Here is a 27062-nt window from a genome sequence, read left to right as displayed (position 1 = left end):
ATTCTGGGGCCTTGCATAGTGTCAAGTATCAGAGAGGTAACCAGCTTAGTCTGGATTTGTTAAAAGCAACACAGCGTCCTGGGGCATTTTATAGAGTACTAGAAGTATTGGAGCATAAGCTTTTTTTTTGGGGGGAGGAGGGGAGTGAATACCCATTTCAGCAGAGGTATGTGGTGGTATTCACGCCTGAAAGCTTATGCTCCAATACTGCTTATGCTTCTAGGTGCCCTAGGACACTCTGCTGCAGTCTCCTCCTTCTGTTCTTTAATTCTTCATTCATCAGACCTCTAGCAGTGCGGGGGCGGGGCTAACGCGCCCTGCTGGCTGCCCCCGCCCTCTACTGGCTGGAGAAGGATGATCTAACTTGTCAATCACACCTAACCCCTGCCTTCAGCTCTCATTCGCCGGTTCCAAACCGCCCTCGCCTCTTCCTCCTCGATGCCTTTTAAATGCGGTTAGGGTCACCGCCTACAGGATCGTCATTAGGCCACACCCAATTCTCCCCGCTCCACCAATCCGTTGGGCTTGAGAAATTGTCCATCATCTCCCGCGACGTATTACGTAGTCGTGACGTAAGACACCACCCAGGAAGCTCCGCCTATTTATTCTGAACTCGGCTCTTAAGGGGAAAAGCAATTTCAAGATGGCGGCCGCGCAGCTAACAATGGGGAGTCGGGGGTTTGGGCCTGAGCGAGGCGGCCGCCGCGCCTGAGGGGAAGCGGAGCGGGCTCCGGCCGGGCAGCACTGGGGCGGAGGGAGCGGTAGCGGGCCGAAGGAGGAAGTAGGGTGCGGGGAACGGAGTCGGGCCGGACCCGAGGGAGAAGGAAGTGGGGGGTGGGCGAGGCCTGAGGGGAACCCGGGTGGGAGGGGGCGAGGCCTGAGGGCTGCCTGGGTAGGGTCCGAGGGGAACCCCGGTCTCTCCCGTGTCGGTGTCCTGGCCATGGTGGGGTCGGCGTGAGGAGCCGGTGAACGGCGGCGGCCCCCTCGGTCCCCGGCCCATGGTGCTGCCCCCCTGCCCCATGGCGGAGTTCGTGGTGCCGCGGCACAGCGCGGTGATGGAGCGGCTCCGCCGGCGCATAGAGCTGTGCCGGCGGCACCACAGCGCCTGCGAGTCCCGCTACCAGGCCGTGTCCCCAGAGCGCCTGGAGCTGGAGCGCCAACAAACCTTCGCTTTGCACCAGCGCTGCCTGCAGGCCAAGGCCAAGCGGGCCGGGAAACACCGCCAGCCTCCCCCGGCGCCGCCGCCGCCTGCCCCTCCTCCTCCTCCTGCTGCTGTGGTTGCGGGCAACGCCGACAGGACTGGAGCCAACGGCCTCGACACTGACGCCGCGAGTAGCGAGCAGCACGGCCGCAGCAGTACCCTGATCGCGGTAAGGAGCCGCTCGTTCCTGAGTGGGCCCCGAGGTCGTGCTGGGTGAGACAGTGCCCAGCTGGCACAGCTACTTCCCCGTCCAGGCTGGTGTAGGAGAGGAGCCCTCCAACCCTTCTAGAGTTGGGATCGTGGCCCATACTGGCAGGAGGGAGTGTTACATGGTTAGGTCCCAGTGCGGCCCATACTAAAACGGGGCGACTGCCATCCTCCTGCATTGACTACACATGCAGAAGCGGCCAGCAACGGATATGGGAGGGACAGGGGTAACTTCCATTTAGAACAATCACAGATGTTTTAGTAGCTTAGAATTGTGCTCCATGTAGCCTGGCTATTTATGTTCTGACAAATTGACTCTCAGTTGTCTCTGCAGGAGCAACCGGGTATTACTTGTTCTGTGACTGTTTTCATAGTTCTGTTTGTTTGGAAATGAACAAGAAGGGAGATCGATGCTGTCAGGAATTAGTCGGTGGTTCTAGTTGGTTGGTAAAGACAGTTCTTACTAACTAGAAGTTTTCTGCTTTTCAGAATAGTAACATCCATTAATACTACACCACACTGCAAAGAACTATAGTGAAGTGGTGCTAGAAAGGCAGCTGATGATTTGCCACTTTTTCTGCTGGATGTGAACTAATTGACCAATACACTGATCACTCTCCACCCATTTAAAAACGGCTTGATTTTCAAAAAGATAACCTTTCTTCTCACTAGCACTACTGGTTGTGAATATGTACTGTAAAATAATGTTTTATGTGCATCAGTATAGGTGTTTAATTTGTTCTGGGTTCTTTAAAGTGGTCTATATGATATGGCTCAGGAGCAGGGAAATGCAGTGTAGCAGAACACATTTTAAAAAGTGACCCACTGTCTTCATAGAAAAGTAAAGTTTCTAAACTGTTTCCCAAAGTCCATCATAAAACTATTATACTGAGCTCCTTTCAAGATGCCTCTTGGTATTAATCGAGCACCTTTCCAGTTATATACATATTTAACGTCACATTTTTATGTAAGATAATTGTCTTGGAGGAATATTCACTAGGACCCATTTACAGATATTTGATTCAAGTCACAGCCAAAAGTAGTAGTCACAAAGTTGTCTTTAACTTGCATTTGGGATTTGGAAGTGAATTCTCCAAGGGTAAAATCTGGCATGTTGGATGTATCAGTGAGATGCTTAATGCTTTTATTTATTTATTTAAAACTAACTACCTTTTGTGTTATGCAGCTCACACTGAAGTTGTGGAATGCAGTGTAGTTTGTTTGGTTTCCTGAGCACTGATCAAATCTAGATAGAAAAAGAGGGCATGATTTGCCACTTTTTTTTACACTGTATAATAACTTGTCTAAGTGAAAAAAGGATGTAAAATACTATTAAATCAGAAATGTCTAGTCGCACCAATGGTAGCATTTTATGTTCACTGTGTACGGGAATATATGACTACATAAGACAAGAAGAATCAGTCACAATGAATTAGCCTTTAGTATGACTAGGATTACAAACTTGCATTTTTCATGGTTGTAATGTGAACGACAAGTATCACTTGAGTGAATCACTTCTCTTATCTCTTAAGTGGTGGGACACATGTCTTTCTGATGATTCCTTTGGATCCTTGTCCCCTTCTGAAGGAAAAAATCCTTATGACTGAGTCAAAAACTTCACACAATAGAAAAGGAGAAAAATCCTTGAAAGAAGGAACAATTTGTACTTTCCTAATGAGAATATCTATATCACTTCAGGGAGACTTTGCTTAGCAGGCTGGGTCTTGAATGAAGATTTGTGGTGGAACCCAGGATTTAAATGCCTGTTTTGTTGATCATAAAATTCAGGCTTCTGCTTGCTTTGCATCTGGACTTTAGGGATTCACACTTGTGGCTCGTTCAGTTCATTAGATAATATAGATTAACACACTGAATCCACTTGCTTAGACGGTAAGCACACTTCTTCATACTGAACCTCTGAAAGAATGTCTTGAATCACTGCTGGCATTTATTTTAAGTTGCTCTGTATGTGGATTTCATCTTATTAGCTTGCATCATAATGAGGACTCTAAATTCCCCAAGAACAGTGTGGTTTTGAAGTGCACTGCGCGTCTAGGGAAGCCCTTCTTGTACAGGAAGCTGCCTCCAACTGTTGATTTACACAACAGAGGAGGCCTTTAGTGTATGAATGACTGTTTCTTGTGCTGACCTGTTGTTTCTTTCCTAGTATACATGACTAAGATAAATTGCTGCTGCTGCTTCATCTTGTTACTTGGTTATAAAGTTGGATCACTTAGTAATTCAGCTAAAAAAAATCCCTCTTTGTATGTTGCTTATTTCAGTTCTTTGGTGTAGTCTGTACTACTTTAACCCAGATCCTGATGTTTCACCACCAACAGTCAGGTAACAAATATCAAAACTGAGCATGCTGTGGTGGGAGGGGATGGAGTATTGTCTGAAATGTTCACTAAACCTGTGTTTTCACAACAGAATTATTTTGTTTTAAAATATCTTGGCATGTTCCTTTCAAAATAATGTTAGTTAAGCCATTAACCAGGTAATACACCAGCCAATGCTGCTGCTGAGTTACATGGAACTTTTTTGAAAGAGATCCATATAGGCTTTGCTCTGTATAGTGCTACTTTCATTTAAAGCTAATGAAACACTGATGTTGGTCTTTTTTTTGTTTTCTTTTTTTTTTAAGCCACTTGTAATAAAAATGCAGGTGAGCTGCCAAGCTGTACAGAAATGTCCTTTCATTATAGGTCATCAGATGCTAAACAACTGTATTTAGTTGCTTGTGAATTCCGAGGTGCTGTGTGTACTCGATAGCAGTTCAGACTAGTGCAAGGGGAGCACCTTCATTTCTTTTTTGGCATTTTATGTGGTGGTGATCCCCACATGGCATGTTAGAAATCAAGTGCTTTGTCTGATAGTTATTTCTTTGTCTGGCTTCAGGGTCTAAAACAATCTTGGGGCATAAACAGAAGTGTGGGTCACTTTAATCCTTTGTTTGCCAGGATGAATATGCTGTGACACTGAAATACTTCTAGTTGAGGGTGTGTGCTACCTAAGCTTGTCCTCCAGTTTAAAAAAAAAAAAAAAAAGGAAACAATGCTTAGTTTCCTCTTTTCCTTAATGTGAGGCTATTTTTAAGGTTTTAAAATGTTCTTTATATAGAAATGTCAGATTTCCATTTCAGTCTTAACTATTTTCTGCCTTATGAAGGCAAGTGTTAGTATTTGGATAACTGGGTGTCCCTCATGTCAATGTTTCTGAAACAAAAGATTAACATTAGAAAAAAAAAAGACTTATAGGTCATATAGCACACCTCCTCTTTTCCTAATTTCCAGTCTAGGACTGCTGCTTTCAGTTTCTTCCAGTGCTTTAAGGTAAACTTCCTTGTAAATGTCCATAGTGTGAGTGTGGGGGTCCTTCCATTTCCCTAGAAAGACTTTAACATAGACTCAAAAGCTCACTATTAGGAAGTCTCTTTCTGATATAGGATTCGGAAGAATTCAAAGATTTGGATTTTCATGTTGTGCTCTCCTAGCCAGGAGACCAACCAGCACTAAACAGACCTGATTACACATTTCTTATGACTTGCTTTCATCCATGAACAGCTGTTGTATAGGTGATTCACTTTTTCTAGTCTTGCCTCAAAACCTAGAATGGTATTTCTACAGTGGCCAGGAAAGCTCAGTTTGGTTGTCTGTAATGGGGAAAGATTCTTCTTCAATCTTAAGTCCACACAATATTAGTCTTTAGCAGCTGAGCAGTTAGTTGGGTCTGATGTGAAGAGATGTTATTACACTGAAAATTACCTCTTTGCTCTGTTTAACCCCAGTGAAATAAAGGTGTCCTAGATTAGAGCCTGTGTGGGATTATTTTTTTTAATCCCACTCCTGTCCTGTCCTGCAGTACCCGCTCCTGCATTGTTTCTTGCATTTTTATCCCACTCTCGCCTGCAAAAACCTTAAGTTCTTCAAGAGGGACAGATTCCCCCATGCTACTACAAACAACAAGCCCCAGAAAGGTCAGTTAATATATTGTGTATATATAAATAAACAGAATTCAGACACAGTTTTTACCACAAAATAATGAAATAAATCTTGCTTAAACATGTAAAAAAAAAAAAAACCCAAACCTTTAACTCCTGTTATAATGGACATCAAATCTTTCTATCCCTTAAATTTAAATATTAAAACCTTTATTTAAAAAAAAGAAAAACTTGCTTTACATTGCTGAAATTCTATTTGACAAACCAAGAGATTGTTTTCCTGCAAATTACCACAGTCTGTTTTTGAGGGTGTTTTTCTGCCCACAACAAAGTACATTTTACCTGCTCCTATGGCAGTGGGTTGTCCAGGAAGTAAAAGATTGACACAAAGTAAAAGAAAGTGGGGAAAACTGTACCTGTGTCCTGACTTTAAGATCTAGAGTAGTAGCAGAAAATAAATGAAGTATTGTTTGGATTGGATTTGCAAGGGTTCCTAGTGTTGCAATTAAACTTATTTGAAACCTTTTTTTTTTTTTTTTGAGCTGGGGGGCGCGCAGGGGATGACGGGAGGAGGAGGCATTAGCTGTGTGTGGATGTCAGAAATGGTTTTTTAACTACTTTTCGGCCCCAAAATAGCAAAATATGAATAATTTTGCAATACTCTACTATAGCAGTGTAGTGCCGTCTCACCATAATTACACCATTGCCATCATCTGCTGACAAGTCTGATAGTTTGTTGCCAAACAACTCAAGCAGGTTTTTTGTCTGCTTTTTCTTGGCACAAGTTATTGCAGTGTGCTTAACACTTTTTTTTTTATTGGATTGCTAAGGCCTGCAGTGGTGTTTCCTAAACTGTAAAGAACTGGGAGTGATCAGTGCTGCTGAAGTTCAACTTAGGTGGAGAACCTAGCATTGCTGCTTAAAGCATAGCAGTTTTGATTCAGCAGAACAGTTCCTGTAGCAGAAGCTGCCTATTGTGAATAATACAGGTGCTTACATTTTTATACATGCACATCTGTAGCTGTTTGTCTTCACTATAGCTGCCTCCCAAACTAAGCTGCCTCCCAAACACACACATTTTTTGGAATGAAAGTAAAAGTCAAATTAAAATTAGTCCATTGTTGTGGTTCTCTGACAGCCTGGTGAGCATTCTAGGGTATGGGAACAGATTTGGTAATAAAATGCTTTTCTTGAAAGAAGCAGAACATAGTTATAAAAGCTGTTTATATTTCAGTCATCAAAGTGAGTAGAGAAATTCCTAATGTATAGTATTAATAAGAAAATCATTTAAAATACTCTGTATTTACTCCCAGACCATGACCTCATATAATGCATCTATTTCCACCTCACAAGGTTAGCCCTTGAGTGAGATTCAGCCATTGTCCAGGCAGACAGGGACTGTCTTCTGTGTTTGTACAGGGCCTAGCACAGTGAGACTTATCTCAGCTGGAGCTTGTAGGCAGTACTAAAATAGTAATACTTCTAAAAATATTTGTCATCAGTTGCTCGTAATCATGGTTTGGCACACGGAGATAAGCATGCTCTAAGAAATCAGTGTTTATTACTAACTTTTTGATTTTGGAGAAAATTACATTGTGTTATATTTTCTAGATCAGTACAACTTTTAGGATTGCTGACTATACGCATATCAGATACACAAAATAAACATCAAAAAACCAAATTTGTATTAACCTTCAAGTTATAATACTCAAGATAGTATAACAAAGTACAGAATTTTCAAAAATAGGATTTGACTGTCCCTTTAATATCTATTATAGTTAGATAAGGAGACTGTCACTACTATTTTGAAATTACTGTTAAATGTGAGAGCCACACTTTTTATTTCTAGTCTCCAACTTAGTAATGTTGATGTAAAGCTGATCTACATAAGGGATGCCAATTTGAAATCTAAACAGTTTCAAATAACGATTAAGTCAGGTACTACCCTGGGTCTCTGCTGATTTTTGTGACTTTTGCAATAACATATTTTTCTATTTTAAAAAATGCTTTTTCCTTGTTGCTGTAAGAGACGTGGACAAACAGGAAACTGAGTATATATGGAAAATACTATCAAGTGTGCAAGGTAAACTGAAGAAAGAGTATTTTTCTTAAATCTTTTTGCTAAATAACCTGATGTGACACTTCCAACAATAGTATGTGAAATAGTTAAAGCCAGAAGAGAATCTTTTTTTCTCCTCACTATAAGTAATGCTGTTTTAAAGATTTGATCTCTGCAGATGGATGTGTAATGGCTGGGTTTCCAACTCTTCCCACTTCTGGAGTCCTGAGTTCTCCTTATTAGATTTCTCGATTAGTTTATGATCACTATTCCCCTGAAGGCATTATTATATCCTGGTAGTCTACTTTCCTAGTAAGGAGGGCATGATGAGCTTTGCTTCATTGAAGCTAACCGGTCCATGCTTTTCCTTTTGGCAGTGAGGTTGCAGCCTTGGTGCAAACTCCTAATATAGATGCAGCACACTAGTGTGTAAAGTGACTTGCTTGCAGTGGTACAAAAATGCCATTGTAGGTAAGGCCTAAGTCAATTTAAAGGTCTGCAGCACAGTATTTTGACTCTTCTTTCCCTAAGGCCCTGAATATGATGCTGCTTCAATGCTTCCAGCTTTGGGAGGGAGAGAAATCAGACTTGGAAATCCAACGCTGATCTCATGTGAATGGGAAAACGCTGGCTCAAATTTGTTTTATTGATTTATTTAAATCAGTGGTGCCCAAACTTTTCCTGTTGTGTGTTTTTTTCCCCCCCACCCCCCGACTTACCAGTAATGGAATCCGTCCATACACCCCCTCTGTTACAACACAGTTGGCTCAGCAGAGGCGCTTGGGCTGAAGGTGGAGCTGGGGGAGGAGAAGGAATGAGGGCAGAACTGGCTTGGGAGTGGAACTGTGGCTGGGGCCAGAGCTGGGTGGCACTCCTCCCCTACTCCCTGTGGGGGCTGGCCAGGCCCTGCTGCCTGTCTTTTTGCCCCCACCCCCCAAAATATATTCCTCTGTTCCTCCATAGGGAGGTGTGCCTCAGTTTGGGGATCACTGGATTAAATGGATTGATTTGTGCTATGAACAACTAGCAAGAGCAGCATGCCAAAAGGCCACTGCACTTAACATGATGACAATGGCCAACATACCTAAACAGTGTTTCTCTTCCTTTTGTGCTTTCATCATAGTAGAACAGGATTTTCTTGCTTCAAGATCTCTTTGATTGGGCTGCTGATTGTTCATGGAGTTTGTTGACTGACTCATAACTCACAGCTGCCAGGATTTTGTGAACTGGCTGTACTTGGAACTGCACCCAAGAAGTATAGGTCTTGTCACTGTACTTTGATTTGGCAAACATATCATTTTTCTACTCGGCAGAAGCCAAGAACTGATATGTGGAAAATTTTGTTTAGTCTTCCCTTCAGAAAGGGATACTCACTTTTATTTTGTGGGGTAATCTGCAAGGCAACTACCCAACTTTACGAATTGGGAGGACTTTGGGTTCCATTACTACTTTTAATCTTCAAAGGCACAAATATTGACATACAGGAAAAAAGGATTTTGGCTGTTGGAAACTTTTGTAGTTATGTTTTGCCATTGGGGAAATCCACGTATCCAAATGCACTCTTGGTTTTTTTAGAAGTAAAAAATAAACCAGCAAGAAGATGAAGTCAGTTAATAGCTTGTATATAAGCCCAAACCCAGTGTCTTGCTCACAGATCTCTCTTAGGCTTAAACTTTGTGCATTGATGTCAACAATAACAAATATGTAGGCAATTTTTTCTGCAGCATCTGTACAGGATGCTGCATACAGGCCCAGATGTCTTTAGAATGTCCTCTGACTTTGATGAGGCTAAGCAAGGTGTATCTTAATGAATTCTTAAAAATCAACTTACCTCACATACACACACTTAGTAATTTTATGAAAGGTAAGTTTTTGTTTTTGAATTCGCTCCACTTTGGAGCGAAGATGCAAGTACAGCTTGAGGTGATAGTGTTTTTTCTTGGGCTGTCTCCATGATCAAATTGTTACTTTTTGTGGTCAGATATCTGAGCACTAACAAAATAATTTTAATACCAGTGTGCTTTCAAATGAATGGGAAGTTTCTAAAGTTTGAGGAGATACTAAGAAAGATGTAAGGTATATGTTCTTAACATAAGAATTTGCTCTAACCGTAGGAATAATATGTTCTGTATTAAAAGTTCAATCACCGCTTTTGGGTTTCAGCTCTTTCTAGAGCTACCTGCATGTGAGTATTGAGGGAGTGTTGTCTAATGGTTTAAAGCAAAGGAGGATCCTATTTTTGATCTGAGCCATTGACTCACTATGTGACTGTGGGCAAGTTACTCAACCACCTTGTGCTTCAATTATCCCAGTTGGGAAACTGACTAAACAATAGGAAACGTGCTGAAAGGCGAATATTGCATCTGTACTGTGCTGCTTGGTCAATTAATTAAAAATAAATAAATAATGCAGAGCCAGCAACATTTTCTTAAAAAACAAACCCAGATTTTTATCAAATGTATGTTTTTTTTTTTCCTTTATAGCCAAGGCTTGAAAAATTTACCCAACACTTCCTAGCCTAAGCTGTAAGCCTACTCTTCAAGCCAAAATACACCAGTATCTCATGTTCATCCTCCATTTGTGCCTAGTCTCCCAGTGGTCAGATACCTCTTCCAACCATTCCCAGGCTAGGGCTGGAAGATCCTGGTCTCCTGCTAGTTGAATTCTGTGCTTCAAATTAAAATATAGCCCACCCCACCCATGCAGACATCAAAATAATCAATGTTCCCTTCTAAAATCAATTGATACTTTGCTACCATTTTGATATATTAACTAAAGTTGCTATCCCTAAATCAGTGTATATGTCCCCCCCCCCCAATCCATTTTTACTGACTCTGCTTGAGTGGTGCGAGACTGAGGTTTCCCTCCTCTTTATCTGGGCTTATCCCACTCAAGAACATGAAAGAGAGGACTGGGTAGGGAGGCTCCATTTAGTGTATTTAAAAAAAAAGACAGGCTTTTTTTCTACCATATCAGAGAGCTGTTGTATGGCTGATGCATCTTGTGAGGATTCTGCAGCCATCCTTACTTAAGGCAGTGTGTAGGGGTCCTCGGCATCCCAGATGAGGAGGTGATAGCAGAAGCCGCCCTGCTCCAAATACACAGCGCTCTGTTGTTGCAGTGTGTTTACACTGGGAGTTTGCATATAATATCCCAATGTAGATGGCATTTATCTTTTTAAATTAAGCTCTGTTTCTGACATTTGCTGGGAAAGATTCCTGTTCACCCTTCAAGCCTTGTTTAGCGTCATTGGTAGCAAGTTATAGATTGAGTGCTGTCAGAGGAGATAAGATAAATGAAGGATCCCAAGCTTTTGTAATGACAAGGCTGACTAGATCTGATGCTGTTCCCTCTACTTGCTTCTAGATGGCACTATGAAATCAGAGAACCTGCATGTACAGTCTGGTGAGGCAAGCTAACTGTATAGGGTTAGCAATAAGCTGTTTGGTTTATCCATGGTGGTAGTATGTATGCTAGGCAATTAAATACTTTGGGAAGAAAATGTCACTCAAATTCATCCCAATGTGACATAGGAACACTGATCAGTGTGCTTTGAATCACTTTTAGATAAGCGTGAATCATAAAGGTATTTATAGAGGGGTCAGTGTTTGCACAAAACAATGATTTGTGTACAAAGAATTTACATTGATGAGCTATTTACCTTAACATATAAATGAGGCCACTATATAAAGGGCTTATAGCATAGCCAGACCTTCTCTGACCCCAAATACTTATCTCTTAAAGTTATCTATATAACATCTCATCCAAAAAAAAAAAAAAACCCTGCAAAAAAAACCTTGCATCGATATGTTAGATTTCTGAAGAGGGAAAGGTTTAATAATTTCTATACACTTTTTTCCCTCTATTGTCTGTAGGTTTTAGATTCTGTAGCTTTTTTTGCTTCCGTTTAAAGCAGGAAGTTATGATTTAAGACCATTTTAAAGGCCTAATCTATCTTGAGCTGAAGGTTTCCATAGGAAGATGGCTTGCAAAAGAGCTTGCTCATGGCAGAGGAAAGACCTGTCTTCCATTTTTGTAGGCTGCTCTTGTGTTCAAGAGTTGTTGTTGTTCAGCATATCCTGAAGTGCTGAGTAAAATCCCTTGGTTCAGAAACATTCACTCATTATGAAGTGTGCCATTATAGTAGAAACTTTAGCCTTTGGATGTTTGAGGCTAGAAAGAGCTGGAATAGCTGTTGATATGATAGGAGATGATGGTCATATTGTAGTGAAACATATAAAACTAAAACATTTAAAATGGTTTTTTTTTTTTCCCCAGCAGCTCCATGAGACGGTGAAAAGAAAACTTGATAGTGCTGCTTCCCCTCAGAATGGAGATCAACAGAATGGGTATGGGGATATGTTTTCTGTGTCCAAGAAATTACGTCATGAGGATGGTCTTGGTGGGGTAAGTGGCCCCTCCAATGGCGTACCTCCTTTATCCCCACTCCATCAACTTGACAAGAAATCTTCCGGTGGAGATACCTTACAGCTCAATGGAAAACGTTCAATGGGACTGGACAGCATCAGTAAAAAGTGTCTTCCAGATTCTAACCTTCAGCTGAACGGGCGTAGTGATGCTGATGACTCATTTCCTTTGGGTTTGAACAAAGAGCTCAAGCAAGAGCCTGTGGATGACCTTCCTTGTATGATTGCTGGAGCAGGTGGTTCTATATCTCAGAACAACTTGATGCCTGATCTTAATCTTAATGAGCAGGAATGGAAGGAGCTCATTGATGAACTTAATAGATCAGTGCCTGATGAAGACATGAAGGATCTATTTAATGAAGACTTTGAGGAGAAGAAGGATGCAGATTCTTCAAATTCAGCTGCACAAACTCCATTGCCACAAGACATTAACATAAAGACTGAATTTTCCCCAGCAGCCTTTGAACAGGAACAGCAGATGGGGTCTCCACAAGTCAGATCCACTTCTTCAGGTCCAACATTCATTGGAGCCTCCTCTGTACCTGTTAGTGCTGCTTCTCCAGCAGTTGGGGGCTCTCAGACTATGTTCCAGTCTTCCAGTCAGCCAGTGACTGAAAATCCTAACCAGTCTATGATGCAGGCATCAAACCAGTCTCAAAATGTGCAGAGGCCTCTACCCAATGTATTATTATCTGGACAGGGCACAGGAAATGCCAAAGAAATGTCCTCTGCTCACCAACTTCAACAGATAGCTGCTAAGCAGAAGAGAGATCAGATGTTGCAGAACCAGCAGCAGGCTTCACAAGTCCACCAAACCAGTCAGATATCCAGCTGGCAGCAATCTGGACCTTCTCATAGTCCACTGGGTGTCCCCTACACAATGGACAATCCCACCAGCCCTTCAGTTTACCAACAGGACTTCAATAACCAGAAACTCATAATTCCTAGTATGGCAAATAAGAGTTCTCCCAGGAACGGAGGCAATTACCATGTGAATATGTTGAGTCATCAGTCAAACAGCCTGAACCAGAACCCTGTAAATAGCCAAGGCTCCATGCTAGATTATGGCAACACAAAACCCCTTTCCCATTACAAAGCAGAGTGTGAGCAAGGAGTTACAGTACCTGGCCAGAACAAGACACCTATGTTGGCATATCTTCAGCAGCGCCAGCAACCGCCACTGCCTCATATGAGTGAAGAACAAAATGGGATGTTCCTGATGAAGCAGAAGTCTGGAAATATTGCCTACAGACCTCTAGTACCACACAGCCAGGTAAATGTTCAGGACTGTTACCATTGTGAAGTAACAGATCTTGGAGTGCTGGGTGGGTAGGACTAGATCCAATTATTAGTTGCAATTATTTGGAAATACAGTTCACTGAATATCGTAATTTTCCATTCTAAAGCAAGCAAAACCAAGACGTGACCAAGGAAAAACCATCTAGAAATAACCAAATTTTCATTGAGTATAGTGTCTAATAGTTAATACTAATAGCTAGGCTGGTAAGATATATTTCCAACTTAATACACCATGTGGGAACCAAATTCCTTAATATAAAAGTCACTATCTGTAAAGATACTTGAAAACTTTGTAAACATTTATCTAAAATTTCTTGTTTAAAACTTAAAAATAATTCTCAAAGAAACCTTACTTTTCTTTTCAATCAATGTCTCGGATGACTTGTTTAAAGACCTTAGGTCTGTTTCCTTCTGGATATTCTTGACTTCTGAGGGTGTTGTGGCTCATATGAGCAGTTGGGGGCCATTGGGAGAACAAATGGGCTGTGTTTTAAGTGAAATCTCAGGGTTGGTTATCTTAAATCTCACCTGTTGGAGAGGTTCATATTTTCCCCCCAGCTCCCCGGTGGAAATTGACAGTGGTAACATTTGTCTACGTGAGGCAGTTTTACTCTTGGGAGAATTCTGTACCAATATGCAATGCAGAATTTGCACAGAATTAATGTTGTGCACAGAATTTCCTTTTTCCCTTGCAAATATGGGCTGCAGAGCTGCTGGTTGCCACTAGGGGTTGCTGGACCCAGCAGAGCACCCAGCTCTCAAATAGATGATGTTGCTGCAGGAGGAGGAGCTGGAAGAAGGCACCATGCAGGAAACTCCATACAAACCTGGGACCCAGCATCATGCTGTTTCTCCCTCTAAATCCCTGGGCTCTGATGTGAAGGGGTATGAGTGTCTCAGGTTGGGGGGTGCCCAGTGGCTGGGCTCTGGGGAAGGGAGGGGGTGCAGGTGTCTGAGGGAGGGGGAAGAACCAGGAACTGGGTTGTTTTAGGGGGTTTCTTTAACTCTCTAATCCTGGGGGAATTTTTGTGTGTATGTGTTGCTAGACATAATTGCTGACAGATATTTTGAAATAAGTTACCAAAATAACTGAAACTGCCATGATTATATAGTGTTTTGACAAATAAAATATGCAGAATTTTAAAATATTGTGCACAGAATTTTTAATTGTTTGGTGCAGAATTCCCCCAGGAATACAATATGCAGAATAAAAGGTGACCTGCAAAGGAAAAAAATTAGTTACTGTCCGCTTTTGCTTTACAGTGTACTAATGCTTTTTTCCCCAAAAGACTTGTAGTGCTTGTTTTATGTTAAAAACTCATGTCTTGTCTACCCTGTTATTCCTGGAAGACTATAGAACTAATAGGATACAAATACACAAATGGTATCACAAATATAAATCTGTGCAATTAAGGGTGACTTGTCAGAATATTTAAAACTGTAGTGTTTAATACCTAGAACACACATGCTTGTGGAACAGTTGAGAGAAAAGATCTTTTAAAAAAATGTAAGCCTGTCCCTCCAGCTAAAGGCTGTTAGAGCTCTTATTCCAGTAATATGGTTCTTCAAGATTACCTCAATCAAAAAACAGGAAAGACATGATTTAATGCTTCTAAGGCAGGGGTGGGCAAACTACAGCCTGCAGGCCAGATTCGGCCAGCCGGCTGTTTGGATCCAGCCCTCGAATTTCTGCTAGGGAGCGGGGTCTGGGCTTCGCACAGCTCCTGGAGGCAGCAGTATTTCCCTCCTCCAGCTGGGAGCTGCGGGGGCAGTGCCTGCGGATGGGGCAGTGCACAGCAGAGCCACCTGGCTGCACCTCTGCGTAGGAGCCGGAGAAAGGACTTGCCACTGCTTTCAGGAGCCGATTGAGGTAAGGGCTGCCCTGAGCCGCCGCCCCCCCCATCTCAACCCCTTGCCCCAGCCTTGATCCCACCCTCTGAACCCTTCGGTCCCAGCCCGGAGCCCCCTCCCACACCCTGAACTCCTAACTTCTGGCCCCACCCTGAAGCCTGCACCCCCAGCCAGAGCCCTCACCCCCTCCCAGACCCCAATTTCATGAGCATTCATGGCTCACCATACAATTTCTATACCCAGATGTGGCCCTCGGGCCACAAAGTTTGCACACCCCTATTCTAAGGTAAAGACCAAGCAGAATTTTTTTTTGTAAAGTAGAGCTACTTTGCTTTTTATGAAGCATAAAGAAGGCATCATTCCAGTTTTTTTTTCATGTTTGACTCCAGGCAGTTCCACACATGAGTGTGCATTGAAATAACAAAAGACGTTAATTAAAACAGATCTAGTTAATTTGCTGCAAGTTTGTGTAGACCAGCCCTTATACAGTGCAATATCAATTACTTTTGGTTCACAGTATCTGATTAACTTGGTAGTAGAGGAGCTGACTCCACACCCCAGTATCTGACACTTTAATTTAAAAAAAAAAGTGTGAAAAATATGGTCAAGATTAAAGCTGGGGTTGCAAGATGTCTGAAGGTAACCATAGGAACTGCAAATAAGACTTTTGATGTGGTTACCTGTAAAACTGTCAAAGCAGACTTAGTATTTGTCTTCTCTGATATTGTTGCTATTTTATAGGTAGCACTTATGTTTATTCAAGTCTCTTACTCCTAAAAGAGCAGAGTTTCACACTGCAGTTTTCAGCTACATGGAGAAAATACAAGAATATCAAACAGTAAATATTGGATGCTAAACTAAAGACCCAAACTTCTCTCTGTATTGTTAGTCTGTGGGTTTTTTTTGTCAACTCTTCTAGAGATTGTCTAATGGTTCAGGACATTAAAAATCATGCTTTTGGACTATACGTTTTGGTTTTTAACCCCCCACCTCACCCCAAATACCCCCAACTATCTGTTTCACCTGTATAACTGAATTATTGTTAGTCTTATCTTATGCTGGGGTTACATTCCGCTGTCAGCGCATAAAGTGAAAATCGCGTATAGTCAAAATTACATTGAGTGTAATGGGCGGAATCACCCGCATGTTGTAAAAAAAAAATCCAGGTACAGTATTAAAATTGTTGTTTTTCTCATTTTTGTTTTTGCTGACCGCGCAAAGCTGAATTCGCGCATGTTAAATGTGCGTAAGATGAGACTCGTCTGTACAATCATAAATTGAAAGAAGCAGGATTCCTGTAATATTTGTGTTGGCATCTACTAGGTATAATTTCACATTCAAATAGAATGTATCTCAAATTTGCTTTATGCAGTCTTCATTTGAAATGCTGCCACTCCAGTAAATGTAAAAAGTTTGTGTACTTCACACTAGTTGTGGTATGCTGCGAGTAATTAATGTTGAATGAATAAGATGTATGAAGCCTAATCAAGGAAGCAAAAGCCTATGGTAGGGAGAGGATTATACTTGAAAGGCTATCTGCAGAATCAGGGGCTTAGTGGAGAATGCAAATGCTTACATGAATAGTGCTGTAGAATTCAGTGGAACTAATAACGTATAAATTCTTGCAGAATTGGTATCTTGTATTGCTTAATCACATGCTATAGTTCCTGGTAGTTTATTAAATTGAATTAATCTCTGCCTATAATACATTTCCCAAATAACCTTAATGGGGGTACAGTTCAAAATGTTTCTTCACTTCAAAAGAAGGTTTTGAGAGCCCAGATGCATATTGTACTTAATGGTTTACAACATGCTTTTGAAAACAACACTGAACTTCTGGAGGATTGAATAAAGATTAATAATTAGTCCGCTACCTGGATAGTAGCAGGATGTCAGAGGGGTGATTTGTGGATTTCCCCCCCCACACACACCCTCCTATTAATACCTGGCAGTGTGCTCCTAGCTGTGTAGAAGCATACATAGGGCCATTCATGTGCGTGAGGCATGGGGGAAGTGTTGTAAATAAAATTGACACTGCAGTCTCCTTCCATGAATGTTGTGTAGTTCCAGATCGTCCTCTAATCACTTTATTCATATATGGCCCTTGATACACATTTTTCCTTGGCCACCTTGTGTTTCTTTTTGTTTCCCAGGCATTGTCATGAGTTAATCTGAAGCTTTCTTTATTGAGAATTAAAATTATTTTGCTAGATTTGTTTTACACAATTTTTACACTGAATTTTATTAGACTGTGAAAACACAAAAATGGATATGGCTTGCCAAGTGTCTGTTTTCTTAGGGATATTTTGATATGATGTCCTGTAAGAGAGAAAGTAATAAAAACACTTTGCCATTCTCTAGTTATGTAGTGATTTGTCATGAGTGATGATCTTGCTGACCTGAATATGTTCATATAGCACTTGTAGATTCATTAGTACCCAAGTCACTCTTATAACTGATGTTATTTATATTCTGCAGGATCAAAACCCTTCTCCCAGTGTTCCTCGTGTTCCCGTTTCTGTCCCAGGCCCTGGTGTCAGTGCTCAGCCTTCCAGTGTTTCCATGGCAGGTAACCATAACAACGCAGCCTATCTCAGCAATCAGCAGCAAGCAGTGGTAATGAAACAACACCAGATGTTACTGGACCAGCAGAAGCAGCAACAAAAGCATTTGCTGATGGAGCAACAGAAGCAGCAGTTCCTAATAGGGCAGAGGCAGCAACAACTCCTAGCAGAACAGGTAAGAACTGCCATACTGGGTCAGACCAATGGTCTGTCTAGCCCAGTATCCTGTCTTCTGACAGTGGCCAATGACAGATGTTTCAGAGGGAATTAAAAGAACAGTGTAATTATTGAGTTATCTGTCCCCTGTTGTCCATTCTCAGCCTTGGCCAGTGTAGGCATAGGACACCCAGCATATGAAATTGCATACCTGATCATCTTGGCTAATAGCCATTGATAGTTATTCTCTATGAACTTATCTAATTCTTTTTTGAGAGCAGTTTTAGTTTATCTTCACAACATCGCCTGGAACGAGGTTCCCAAGTTGACTGCGTTGTATGAAGTAGTTCTTCCTTTTGTGTTAAACCTGCTGCCTATTAATTTCTTTGGGTGACCCCTGGTTCTGGTGTTGTGTTAAGGGGTAAATAACACTTCCATATTCACTTTCTCCATACCATTCAGAATTTTATAGACCTATATCATATCCCCTCTTAGTCATCTCTTTTCCAAGCTGAAAAGTCCCAGTCTTTTTCATCTTTCCTAATATGGAAGTAGTTAAGCCAACGGGAGAGCTCTCTCCCATCAGCTTAGAGCAGCTGTAAAGTCTCTACTGCACTTAATATTGGTGCCGTATTCCCACATTGGCACACAGCTTGAAGAGTTTTTCTCCATCACAGGCAGTCTAGCCCCTAAATAAGCATACATAGAATCATAGAATATCAGGGTTGGAAGGGACCTCAGGAGGTGATATAGTCCAACCCCCTGCTCAAAGCAGGACCAATCTCCCAACTAAATCATCCCAGCCAGGGCTTTGTCAAGCCTGACTTTAAAAACCTCTAAGGAAGGAGATTCCACCACCTCCCTAGGTAACCTATTCTAGTGCTTCACCACCCTCCTAGTGAAAGTTTTTCCTAATATCCAACTTAAGCCTCCCCCACTGTAACTTTGAGACCCTTGTTCCTTGTTCTGTCATCTGGTACCACTGATCCATCCTCTTTGAAACCCCCTTTCAGGTAGTTGAAAGCAGCTATCAAATCCCCTCTCATTCTTCTCTTCTGCAGACTAAATAATCCCGGTTCCCTCAGCCTCTCCTCATAAGTCATGTGCTCCAGCCCCCTAATCACTTTTGTTGCCCTCCGCTGGACTCTTTCTAATTTTTCCACATCCTTCTTGTCGTGTGGGACACAAAACTGGGCTCAATACTCCAGATGAGGCCTCACCAATGCCAAATAGAGGGGAATGATTACGTCCCTCCATCTGCTGACAATGCTCCTACTTATACAGCCCAACTACAGGCCTTAGCCCTATACCCTTGCTGTATTGCTCTGAAGGCCTTTCCTTCAAATGCTTACCTCTCGATGTGAGTCTTTTTTTCTTCCTTTCCTGTAGGCCTCACTCCGGCTCTCAGCTTCGGAGCCAGGGGTAGCTTTTTAGTATAGCCTGGCAGTTGCAGGATCTGGGACTACAATTTACATCATTCTCTCCTAGAGACTGTCTCTCAGAATTCCATGGCCATTCAAGACCAATCCCCAGAAGAAAGACCAGCGGTGCTTACTCTCAAATGTGCCTCTGACCGTGTCAGCGCCCCTTTGGGTTTATGATCTTCAAAGAGAGCCTGAAAGGACTTTTTTAATACCTTTCATTCCTCCCTCCCACCCAACTTTCCCTGAATGCCAACTCTTGGTTCCCTGCTTTTGCTGGTGGATTTGTTAGATGGCTTGGGAGCTTTCTCCACCAAATTGAAGAGGCAGGGTTGTTGACTCTTTAATGGAGAGCTTTCCTCCAGCTGAGTTAACATTACTGGTATGGGTTCTCTGTCATAGCTAGAGAACTAGTAGGTTTCATGGTCTTTTAGGAAAACTGGGATAGGCAGAGGCAGGAAAAATCTTTTAAAACAACCTTTCAGTCTTCTTGATGCATAATAAAAATAAGAAAATTCACTTTTCTGTTTTGCGGGGCCCCCTTAAAATGAGACGTATTGATAGTGGGGGAAGTTGTGTAAAAGTGCATTTTTTCCCTGTAGTGTTTTCAGAAATGTTACTGAAAATGGCTATTTACTGAATATTAGAGAGGCAGAGGGTGGGTGAGGTAATATCTTTTATTGGACCAACTTTTGTAGGGGGGGGGGGGTTGAGTTTACACAAAGCTCTTCAGGCCTATTTACTGAATAGGCATGTGTTTGAAAGGCTGACATTCCAGTTTTCCTAGCATCTGAGAGCATTTAGATGTACATTGCATCAACCTCTGATGCATGTTTCTGTCATCTTGGCTTTCAGTTGGTGCACTTTTTTTTCCTGAGTGTGTCAGAAGTCTGTCAACCACTGTTTACTAATCTGCCCTCCTGTCCCTTCCTCTCTTTTTTAAATAAAAATTACTGCACTTGACCCCTGTAAAAAGAGAGTATTCTTCTGGGTTGGCTATATAACACTATTAAAGCCCCCATAGTTGTCAGACCTCTGAACAAAGCATAGATAGCTTTGAAGTCACACTTTAAATTCAGTGTTGATTCTTTTTTTTCCCTAACTCTTGTATTGAACCTTTCATAGGAAAAGCGGCACCAACAAGAGCAGCAGCTCCAGCGGCACCTGACCCGACCACCCCCTCAATACCAAGATCAGGCACAGAACCCTTACCAGCAGCAGGTTGGACAGTTCACAGGTAAACAAACATGAGATTTGAATTAATAATGGTGAAAAGAGATGGAAGACCCCCTACCTTTATTCCCAAGGAGCAAAGTCCCCAGACTTCATAACTCGTTAATATTTTTTGTTACCTTCTTTGGCACTCTTTAAATTTTTTTGATATATACTCTGACTTCAGTTGCTATTTAATAAAACTGTCTATCCCACATACATTAATTGAATGTTTTTATGACAACTTAAGTATCCAACTCTTTAATACCATCTCTAGGAATAAGTCTGTAATGCTTGGATAAGGGATGGCATGAAAATTTTTAAATGTCTTTACATTTTCCCAAGGGCAGCTTCCTCTTCCTGCAGAGACCCCAAATTATAGTTACCTTGCCTCCAATACATGAAGGTTACAGCTCTTTCTGAAGCTGAACGACATCACTCCCTATATTCATCCCGGGGCTGCATAAGAAAAACACAAGAACCTTTTTCCCCACTAAAGAGCCTGACTGTTTTGCGTCCACAGCACTCTTATCCCTGTTGATTTGAGTGAGGAACGTAAACTCTGATCCTCTGCATTTTAGGGTGCGGGTCTGCATTTATTTGTGGGGGTTAAGGGGTGGAACTCGCTACATCTGTTAGCGTACTAATGCTGGTAGCAAGAAGGTGTAATTACTAGTCAGGTGGAATAACATAACTGATGTGAAAACATTGGAAGCCAGTAACCACCCATCTTTTTGTACCAAAAAGAGGCTTCCCCTGCATTGGGGCAAGAAACTGCTTTGAGTATAACTAAGTCTACAGGTATTGGTCCACTCACTTTCTCTGGAGGTAAAAGAACTTAAAAAAATAGCTAATTTCCTTCCTCCTCCTACTCTGCTCTCCACTCACCTCCAATATCCCCATCGAAGGGCAACATCTTAATGTGGAAATATAAACAAGATACCATTATATTAATAATGCTGATGGATGGTAACATGCAACATCTTAGTCAGTGATATGAAATGTGGCTTCTGTGGCCAGGCAATTAATTCCTCAAGATACTTAACAGAAGTAAGTTGATACAGGCATAAGAGAGGAAATGCTTTACATCTATAACAGATTGGTATGTAGGATAGATGGTGAGTATTGTCCCTCAGTCTGAGCATTGCAGTACTTATTTCTCCCCACCACTACCACCAGAAATGCAGTGATAGATCAGTTAGAAATACTGAGCGTGTAACAATTTGCAAGAGTTACTGCATAGAACCAATGGTGTTTTTAACTATCCTATAGGCATGTTAACTATAGTTATTTTATCACTGTTGCATCCAGGCATATGTACCTCCTCTTTGCTTATAAGCATTGCAAAAAACAAACTTTCTCCACTTCTGAACTTCTTGTTTTATCAGTGAATATACTATAACTTGTTTAATGCTTTGAAAGCCTTACCATTCAAACCAGCAAATTTTTGCACTTATCTTGAATTCAAAACATTCACCCCCAGCTTTTCAGGTAAGAGTGGCTGCCTCAGTTTAACAAGTTTGAAAGAGGGACTTGGGACTCCTTTTATATCTCATTGCAGAAAATGCATTGGAACTATTTCTAGGAATTATTTTCTGTACACTTTTTCTTATTTATTCCTCTTGTCTCTTTATATCATTTGGACTCTAACTGGGGGAGAGGGAGCTGTTGTTCTGCATAAATGCTTTTAAGTAGAGTTAAAAAGGAGCCACCTTCTTGGTAGTTTACTGAGCATATTGCTTATTCCTGTGATTCATCATGCTTATATCAGTCTTGTGTGTTGATGCATAGTGAATGCTTCAATATGAAAATCCAAAAGGAACTCAACTGAAAATAGATGCATTATCTGGTTTGAAAGTCCTAACATTCAAACTGAAACAGATAAAGCAGATGTATTATCAGTAAAAGAGATGATTTGGCATATAGCCTAATGAGTTAAATTATTTGCATCCACTCTAGATGAACAAGTTGGAGAGTCTGCCCTCCTTCTCAGCCTGATGCTATATTTCAGCATGTTGACCCTCTTTTCCCAGTTCAGAGCACTTTCACAGACATGAACTCTGATGTGAAGGACCTAGATCTTTATCTCATTAGCCCTGCAATAGGCACTTGAAGTCAGGTTTTTAAAGGTCTTTAGGAGCCTAAAGATGCAAATAGGCTCCTAGTTAGATTTTCAAACGCACCTTGATGCATAACTCCAATTGATTTCAACAAGTGTTAGATTCCTAAGTGCTTTTGAAAACTAGGCATCTGTCTTGCATTTTTAGGAGCCTAAACACCTTTAAAAATCTGGCTCTTGTGATCTTGGTTTCTGCTTTCTCCAAAAGAAGTGGCATTCAAATTGCTGCTGATCTGTTATAATCTCACCTGTGCATGTTGATCAGTAGCGAGCACTGATTTCTGGGTAAGGCTACATTTTAGTCAGGGGTATTTTTAGTAAAAGTCATGGACAGGTCATGGGCATTAAACAAAAATTCATGGCCTGTGACCGGTCCATGACTTTTACTAAAAATACCCCTGACTAAAACTTTGGGTGGGGGGGTGCAGAGCGCAGCCCTGGACCCCAGCTGGTGCTGGGGTGGCCTGGCACACGCTCCCTACCTGGCTCCGTGCCTCAGCATCCCCCACCTCCCTCCAGCAGCAGAGTTTGGGTGTGGAAAGAGCAGGGGGTTGGGGCACGGGATGGGGTGAGGCGGGCTCTGGCCAGTGCTTATGTGGGAGGCTCCCTGGAAGTGGCGACATCCCCCTCGCTCAGCTGCTAGGCAGAGGTGTGGCTGCCTCCGCCTACAGGCACTGTCCTCGCAGCTCCCATTGGTCACAGTTCAGCGGCGGGGGGGCTGCAAAGCCCCGCTTGGGTGGGGCAGCATAGCATGTGCTGCCTGGTGCCTGTGCTGCCTCAGCTGAGTGAGGGGGATGTCACCGCTTCCGGGGAGCCTCCTAGGTAAGTGCCGCTCAGCCTGCCTTACCCCATCCCGTGCCTCAACCCCCTGCCATCTCCCGCACCCGAACTCTGCAGCTGCTAGGCGGCGGGCATGGTGGCCTGAGACTGCCTCAGCAGCACCTAGTGCAACTGGTGCAGGGGCTGTCTGAGCTGCCTCTGAGCCAGGTGCACTGGCCACTGCAGAAGTCACAGAAAGTCACGAAATCCATGTCCAACTCTCAGCCTTACTTACGAGGCAGCAGTTGGAAGCTTCTTTACTGATATACCACAAGACTGATTTTACAGGGGAAGATATAAATGGGAAAGTTCTATATTACATTGTGTGTGTGTGTATATGTATGTTAAATGCGTCTACTACATATATGTGAAATAGCGTCTAAAGGTCTAGACAGTCTGGATAAACTGAAATAGTTAACGAAGAAAATAATCACTGTGTATTACAGGGTCGTCTCCAGCCATGACCGGGGTAAGTAACTTAGGACAGTCCAACTCCAGCAGTCCACGGATGTTTTCTCAGACCCAGAACATGATTCAGATTGGACCTGGACACAGCTCTGTTCCTCCTCTCCAATCAGGCACCAGTCAGCAGGATCGAGGTGTGACTCAGTACACTAGTATGCAAAACATTCAGCGAGGGGGGCTGTACAGCATGACATCTGGTATGACCCAAATGATTTCACAGCATGCAAATCAAAGTGCCAACGGACAACTACAGATGCAAAGGCAGCCCAGCTTGGGTCAGGGCACTCCTGTTCCTGCTGGGTATGGGCAGAGCACCCTGGGAAACCCAAGCATTTCTCAGCAGCACAATAAGGGGGCACTGAATCCAACCATAGCCAAGCCACAGATGGCAAGAGTGCCAGCAGCTATTGGTGCCCAAAATCCATCTTGGCAACACCAAGGTATGCCTAATATAAATAACCAGACACAAGGAAATGGTGGCTTAGGGTCATTTACTGCCAGCTCCACTTTCCACATGCAGCAAACTCACCTAAAGATGGCCAACCAGCAGTTTGCTCCAGGGATGCCTCAGGTAAGCCTAAGCACCAGCAGATCAATGGCCTCCATGAACTCTGCCGTCTCTGGGCAGCTGTTGTCATCTTTAGGTGCACAGCAGAGGACAAACCCACCTACCCAACAGCAGGTACCCTCGCAACAAGTTTTGCCTAGCATGAGCCAGGCCGTTCCAGATCTGACTGCTTTTGGCCAGAATCCAAATCAGCAACTGCCCAATAGAGCCAATCTGCACTGTACTCAAGGTTACTCAGTGAGGACAACCAGTCAGGAGCTGCCTTTTGCCTACAGTGGCCAATCAGGCAATAATGGACTGCAGAGCTTGACTGGTGACACGGACCTGATAGACTCTTTGCTGAAAAACAGGACTTCAGAGGAATGGATGAATGACTTGGATGAATTGTTAGGAAATCATTAAAATGGGGCTTGAGGGTTTTCTACATCTTTTTTTTTTTTTTTTTTTAATTTCATGAAATATAAACTACACTTGGACCAAAAACCTGTGGCATTGAAGAGACTTGCAGGCATTAGAGGTAAATGGTTGGGAAATGGACTGGAGCTGCTTCCCAACAGGCTTCGACACATAATAGTGCATCAAGCAGGTCTGCAATGACCATGCGTTTATTTTTGTGGCATCTGTGGAGCACATTTGAACAGGTCAAGCAGATTTGTGTGCATCCAAGTCAGCCCTTCAGAAATCTCACTTGCAGTGCTTTGAAACTTAGGTTTTTAATTATTTAAAAATAAACAAAAACCCACAACAATGGTGCAGAAAGAAAGCAAATAAAACTGCAAGTATTTTGTGCTTAGGGCTTATTCTCCTGCAGCTAATACTTGAGTTGATTATTGTTCCCAGCTTGGTATGCTACTAGCTACAGTATTGCCCTACCAAATTTTTTACTTCATTTTTGCCAGAGGAGAGGATGTGCACCTCAGTACATTTGCAAAACATTCTTTATTTTGAGTCAGTCCTTTTACCCCACCAGTGAAGTGTGTGCCTGTACTCTCAACAAGCAAGTGGTATTTCACAATAATATTTACAGCAAATTTTTCTGAATGCTGGTGATATGAAAGTGTTAAAACCTGGCCACCTGGCCTAGGTTAGTGACTTCCTTATGGATTGTGGATAGGGTGACCAGATGTCCCGATTTTTATAGGGACAGTCCTGATTTTTGGGTTTCTTATATAGGCTCCTATTACACCCCCCCCACACACACACCCTGTCCCAATTTTTCACATTTGCTGTCTGGTCACCCTAATTGTGGACTCCCAAGTTCCAGTTTGCACTCTGTTTTGGAGGGACACAGAGTTCCTGGCTTTTACCTTGCTCAGTTTATAGAGGGACTTATGGGAGAACTTTTCAAATATATCCGACATAAACATAAACCAATTTAATTTGCACATGTTTCATCACAACTCATTTCCAAAGGTAGCTGTGTTTAAATGAGGGCTTTGCCCCATCACAGCTCATCTTGTTTTACTGTTTGTTTCTGCAGTGTATTTCTAATGTGGACTTTGAGAGATCAGTCTTCTCCAAAACTAAATACAGAAATGCCATAAGCACAAGGTTTTGTCACTTTAGGATCAAGTGCATAAAAGCTGCACTGGGCTGAGAAGTGTAAAGTCCTTATTAAAATGTAAATATCTGCAAGTAATAGCACAGGGAGCCTGGAAAAATACTAACCTTGTTTCAAGGTTGCTCCAATGTGAAAATCTCCCACTTTCACAAACTGGGGGGGAGGGAGGGAGTATTTAGTTAATCTTTCTGTGAACAGGTGGATTGCCTTCTCTAATCTCACTTGAAGCAGAAGCCCACGGAGACCGTTCACCCTCACCCGGATGTGTTAGGGTCAGTCTCACACAGGGTACGAAAAGCAATGAGAGCAGTCAATGTTCTAAAGTCCTTACTTGCTACCAAATATTCCCCTCTCACCAACAAACCACCTTGCCTTAACTTTTAATTTAAAATGAAATAAACTTTTTGTTTTAGCTGCACAAATACCTCTTTCCCTCCAAGCCCCATTTAAAAAAAAATAGTGGGCCAACTTTTTTCCATTTTTGTAAAGCTCCTTAAAATTTTCCAGCATTATGATTAAAAGGATTTCCTTCAACACAGACTTGTATCTTCAGGAGCCTTTCTGCACTGCAGAAGCATGGGGGATTTTAAGCTTTTTTTATTTTTTTTTGGAGGGGGGGTGAGGGAGGAGTGAAGGATAAAAGTGAATTCTAGGAAGGAAAATATTTTACTGTCTCTGCAGCTCATTTATCAGACAACTTGCACTTTTTAAAAAACAAACTGCTTTTAACACTAATAAGTTTAATTTAACCCTGTCCAAATACACAGGAACCTAGTTTTGTCGTACTCATTTACATAATGTGAGTTAATTATGCCCTGTTAAACAGAGTTTGGATGATATAGAGGCTGTTGATAGCTGTATGTTGACCAGTGGATTTCACCATTGAATAGATAGAGATTGAAACTCCACTGAAGCAAATTAAATCCCTTGTAGGTTATTTAAAACAAGGTAAGATAGGGAGTTGATCATTGAATGAGAAGTAAGTGCCAGTGACACTGGTATTAGTGACACTGTTTTTAAGATTTTTCTAGGTAAAATAGCTGAGATTTAAATTTACTAATCCTAACTTCTCTGGTATCAACAATTGCGGGGCGGGGGAAACTTTAGTAAGATCGGTTTTAATATTGCATTAAACAAAAAATTGGGCCAAGAAAAATTTCACAATAGTCTTCTGAACCTATTAACCTTTTTTG

At 42.1% G+C, this 27062-nt stretch overlaps 1 protein-coding gene across 2 annotated transcripts; it reads left to right on the top strand.

Moving 5' to 3' along the window:
* Nucleotides 1–625: 625 nt before the first annotated feature.
* MAML1 (mastermind like transcriptional coactivator 1) lies at nt 626–27062 on the top strand. Of its 2 annotated transcripts, none has more exons than XM_039484877.1 (5): nt 626–1370; nt 11689–13107; nt 17463–17723; nt 20251–20362; nt 23722–27062. In XM_039484877.1, the coding sequence occupies exons 1-5, from the start codon at nt 999–1001 to the stop codon at nt 24708–24710; spliced, it is 3153 nt and encodes a 1050-aa protein (XP_039340811.1). In that variant the 5' UTR covers nt 626–998; the 3' UTR covers nt 24711–27062. The 2 variants fall into 2 exon arrangements, with proteins under 2 accessions (XP_039340811.1, XP_039340810.1); XM_039484876.1 differs by having other exon boundaries at nt 11686–13107.

This window comes from Mauremys reevesii, linkage group 8 (assembly GCF_016161935.1).
Source record: "Mauremys reevesii isolate NIE-2019 linkage group 8, ASM1616193v1, whole genome shotgun sequence".
NCBI classification, from domain to species: Eukaryota; Metazoa; Chordata; order Testudines; family Geoemydidae; genus Mauremys; species Mauremys reevesii.
This window is presented reverse-complemented; position numbering and strand designations above follow the sequence as displayed.

What these genes read in the sequence shown, in the direction of transcription:
- MAML1 (XM_039484876.1), top strand. Translation starts at nt 999, where the DNA reads ATGGTGCTGCCCCCCTGCCCCATGGCGGAGTTCGTGGTGCCGCGGCAC. An exon ending in AACAACTCCTAGCAGAACAG is followed by an intron (nt 17,724 to 20,250) that starts GTAAGAACTGCC and finishes AACCTTTCATAG; the next exon opens with GAAAAGCGGCACCAACAAGA. An exon ending in GCAGGTTGGACAGTTCACAG is followed by an intron (nt 20,363 to 23,721) that starts GTAAACAAACAT and finishes TGTGTATTACAG; the next exon opens with GGTCGTCTCCAGCCATGACC.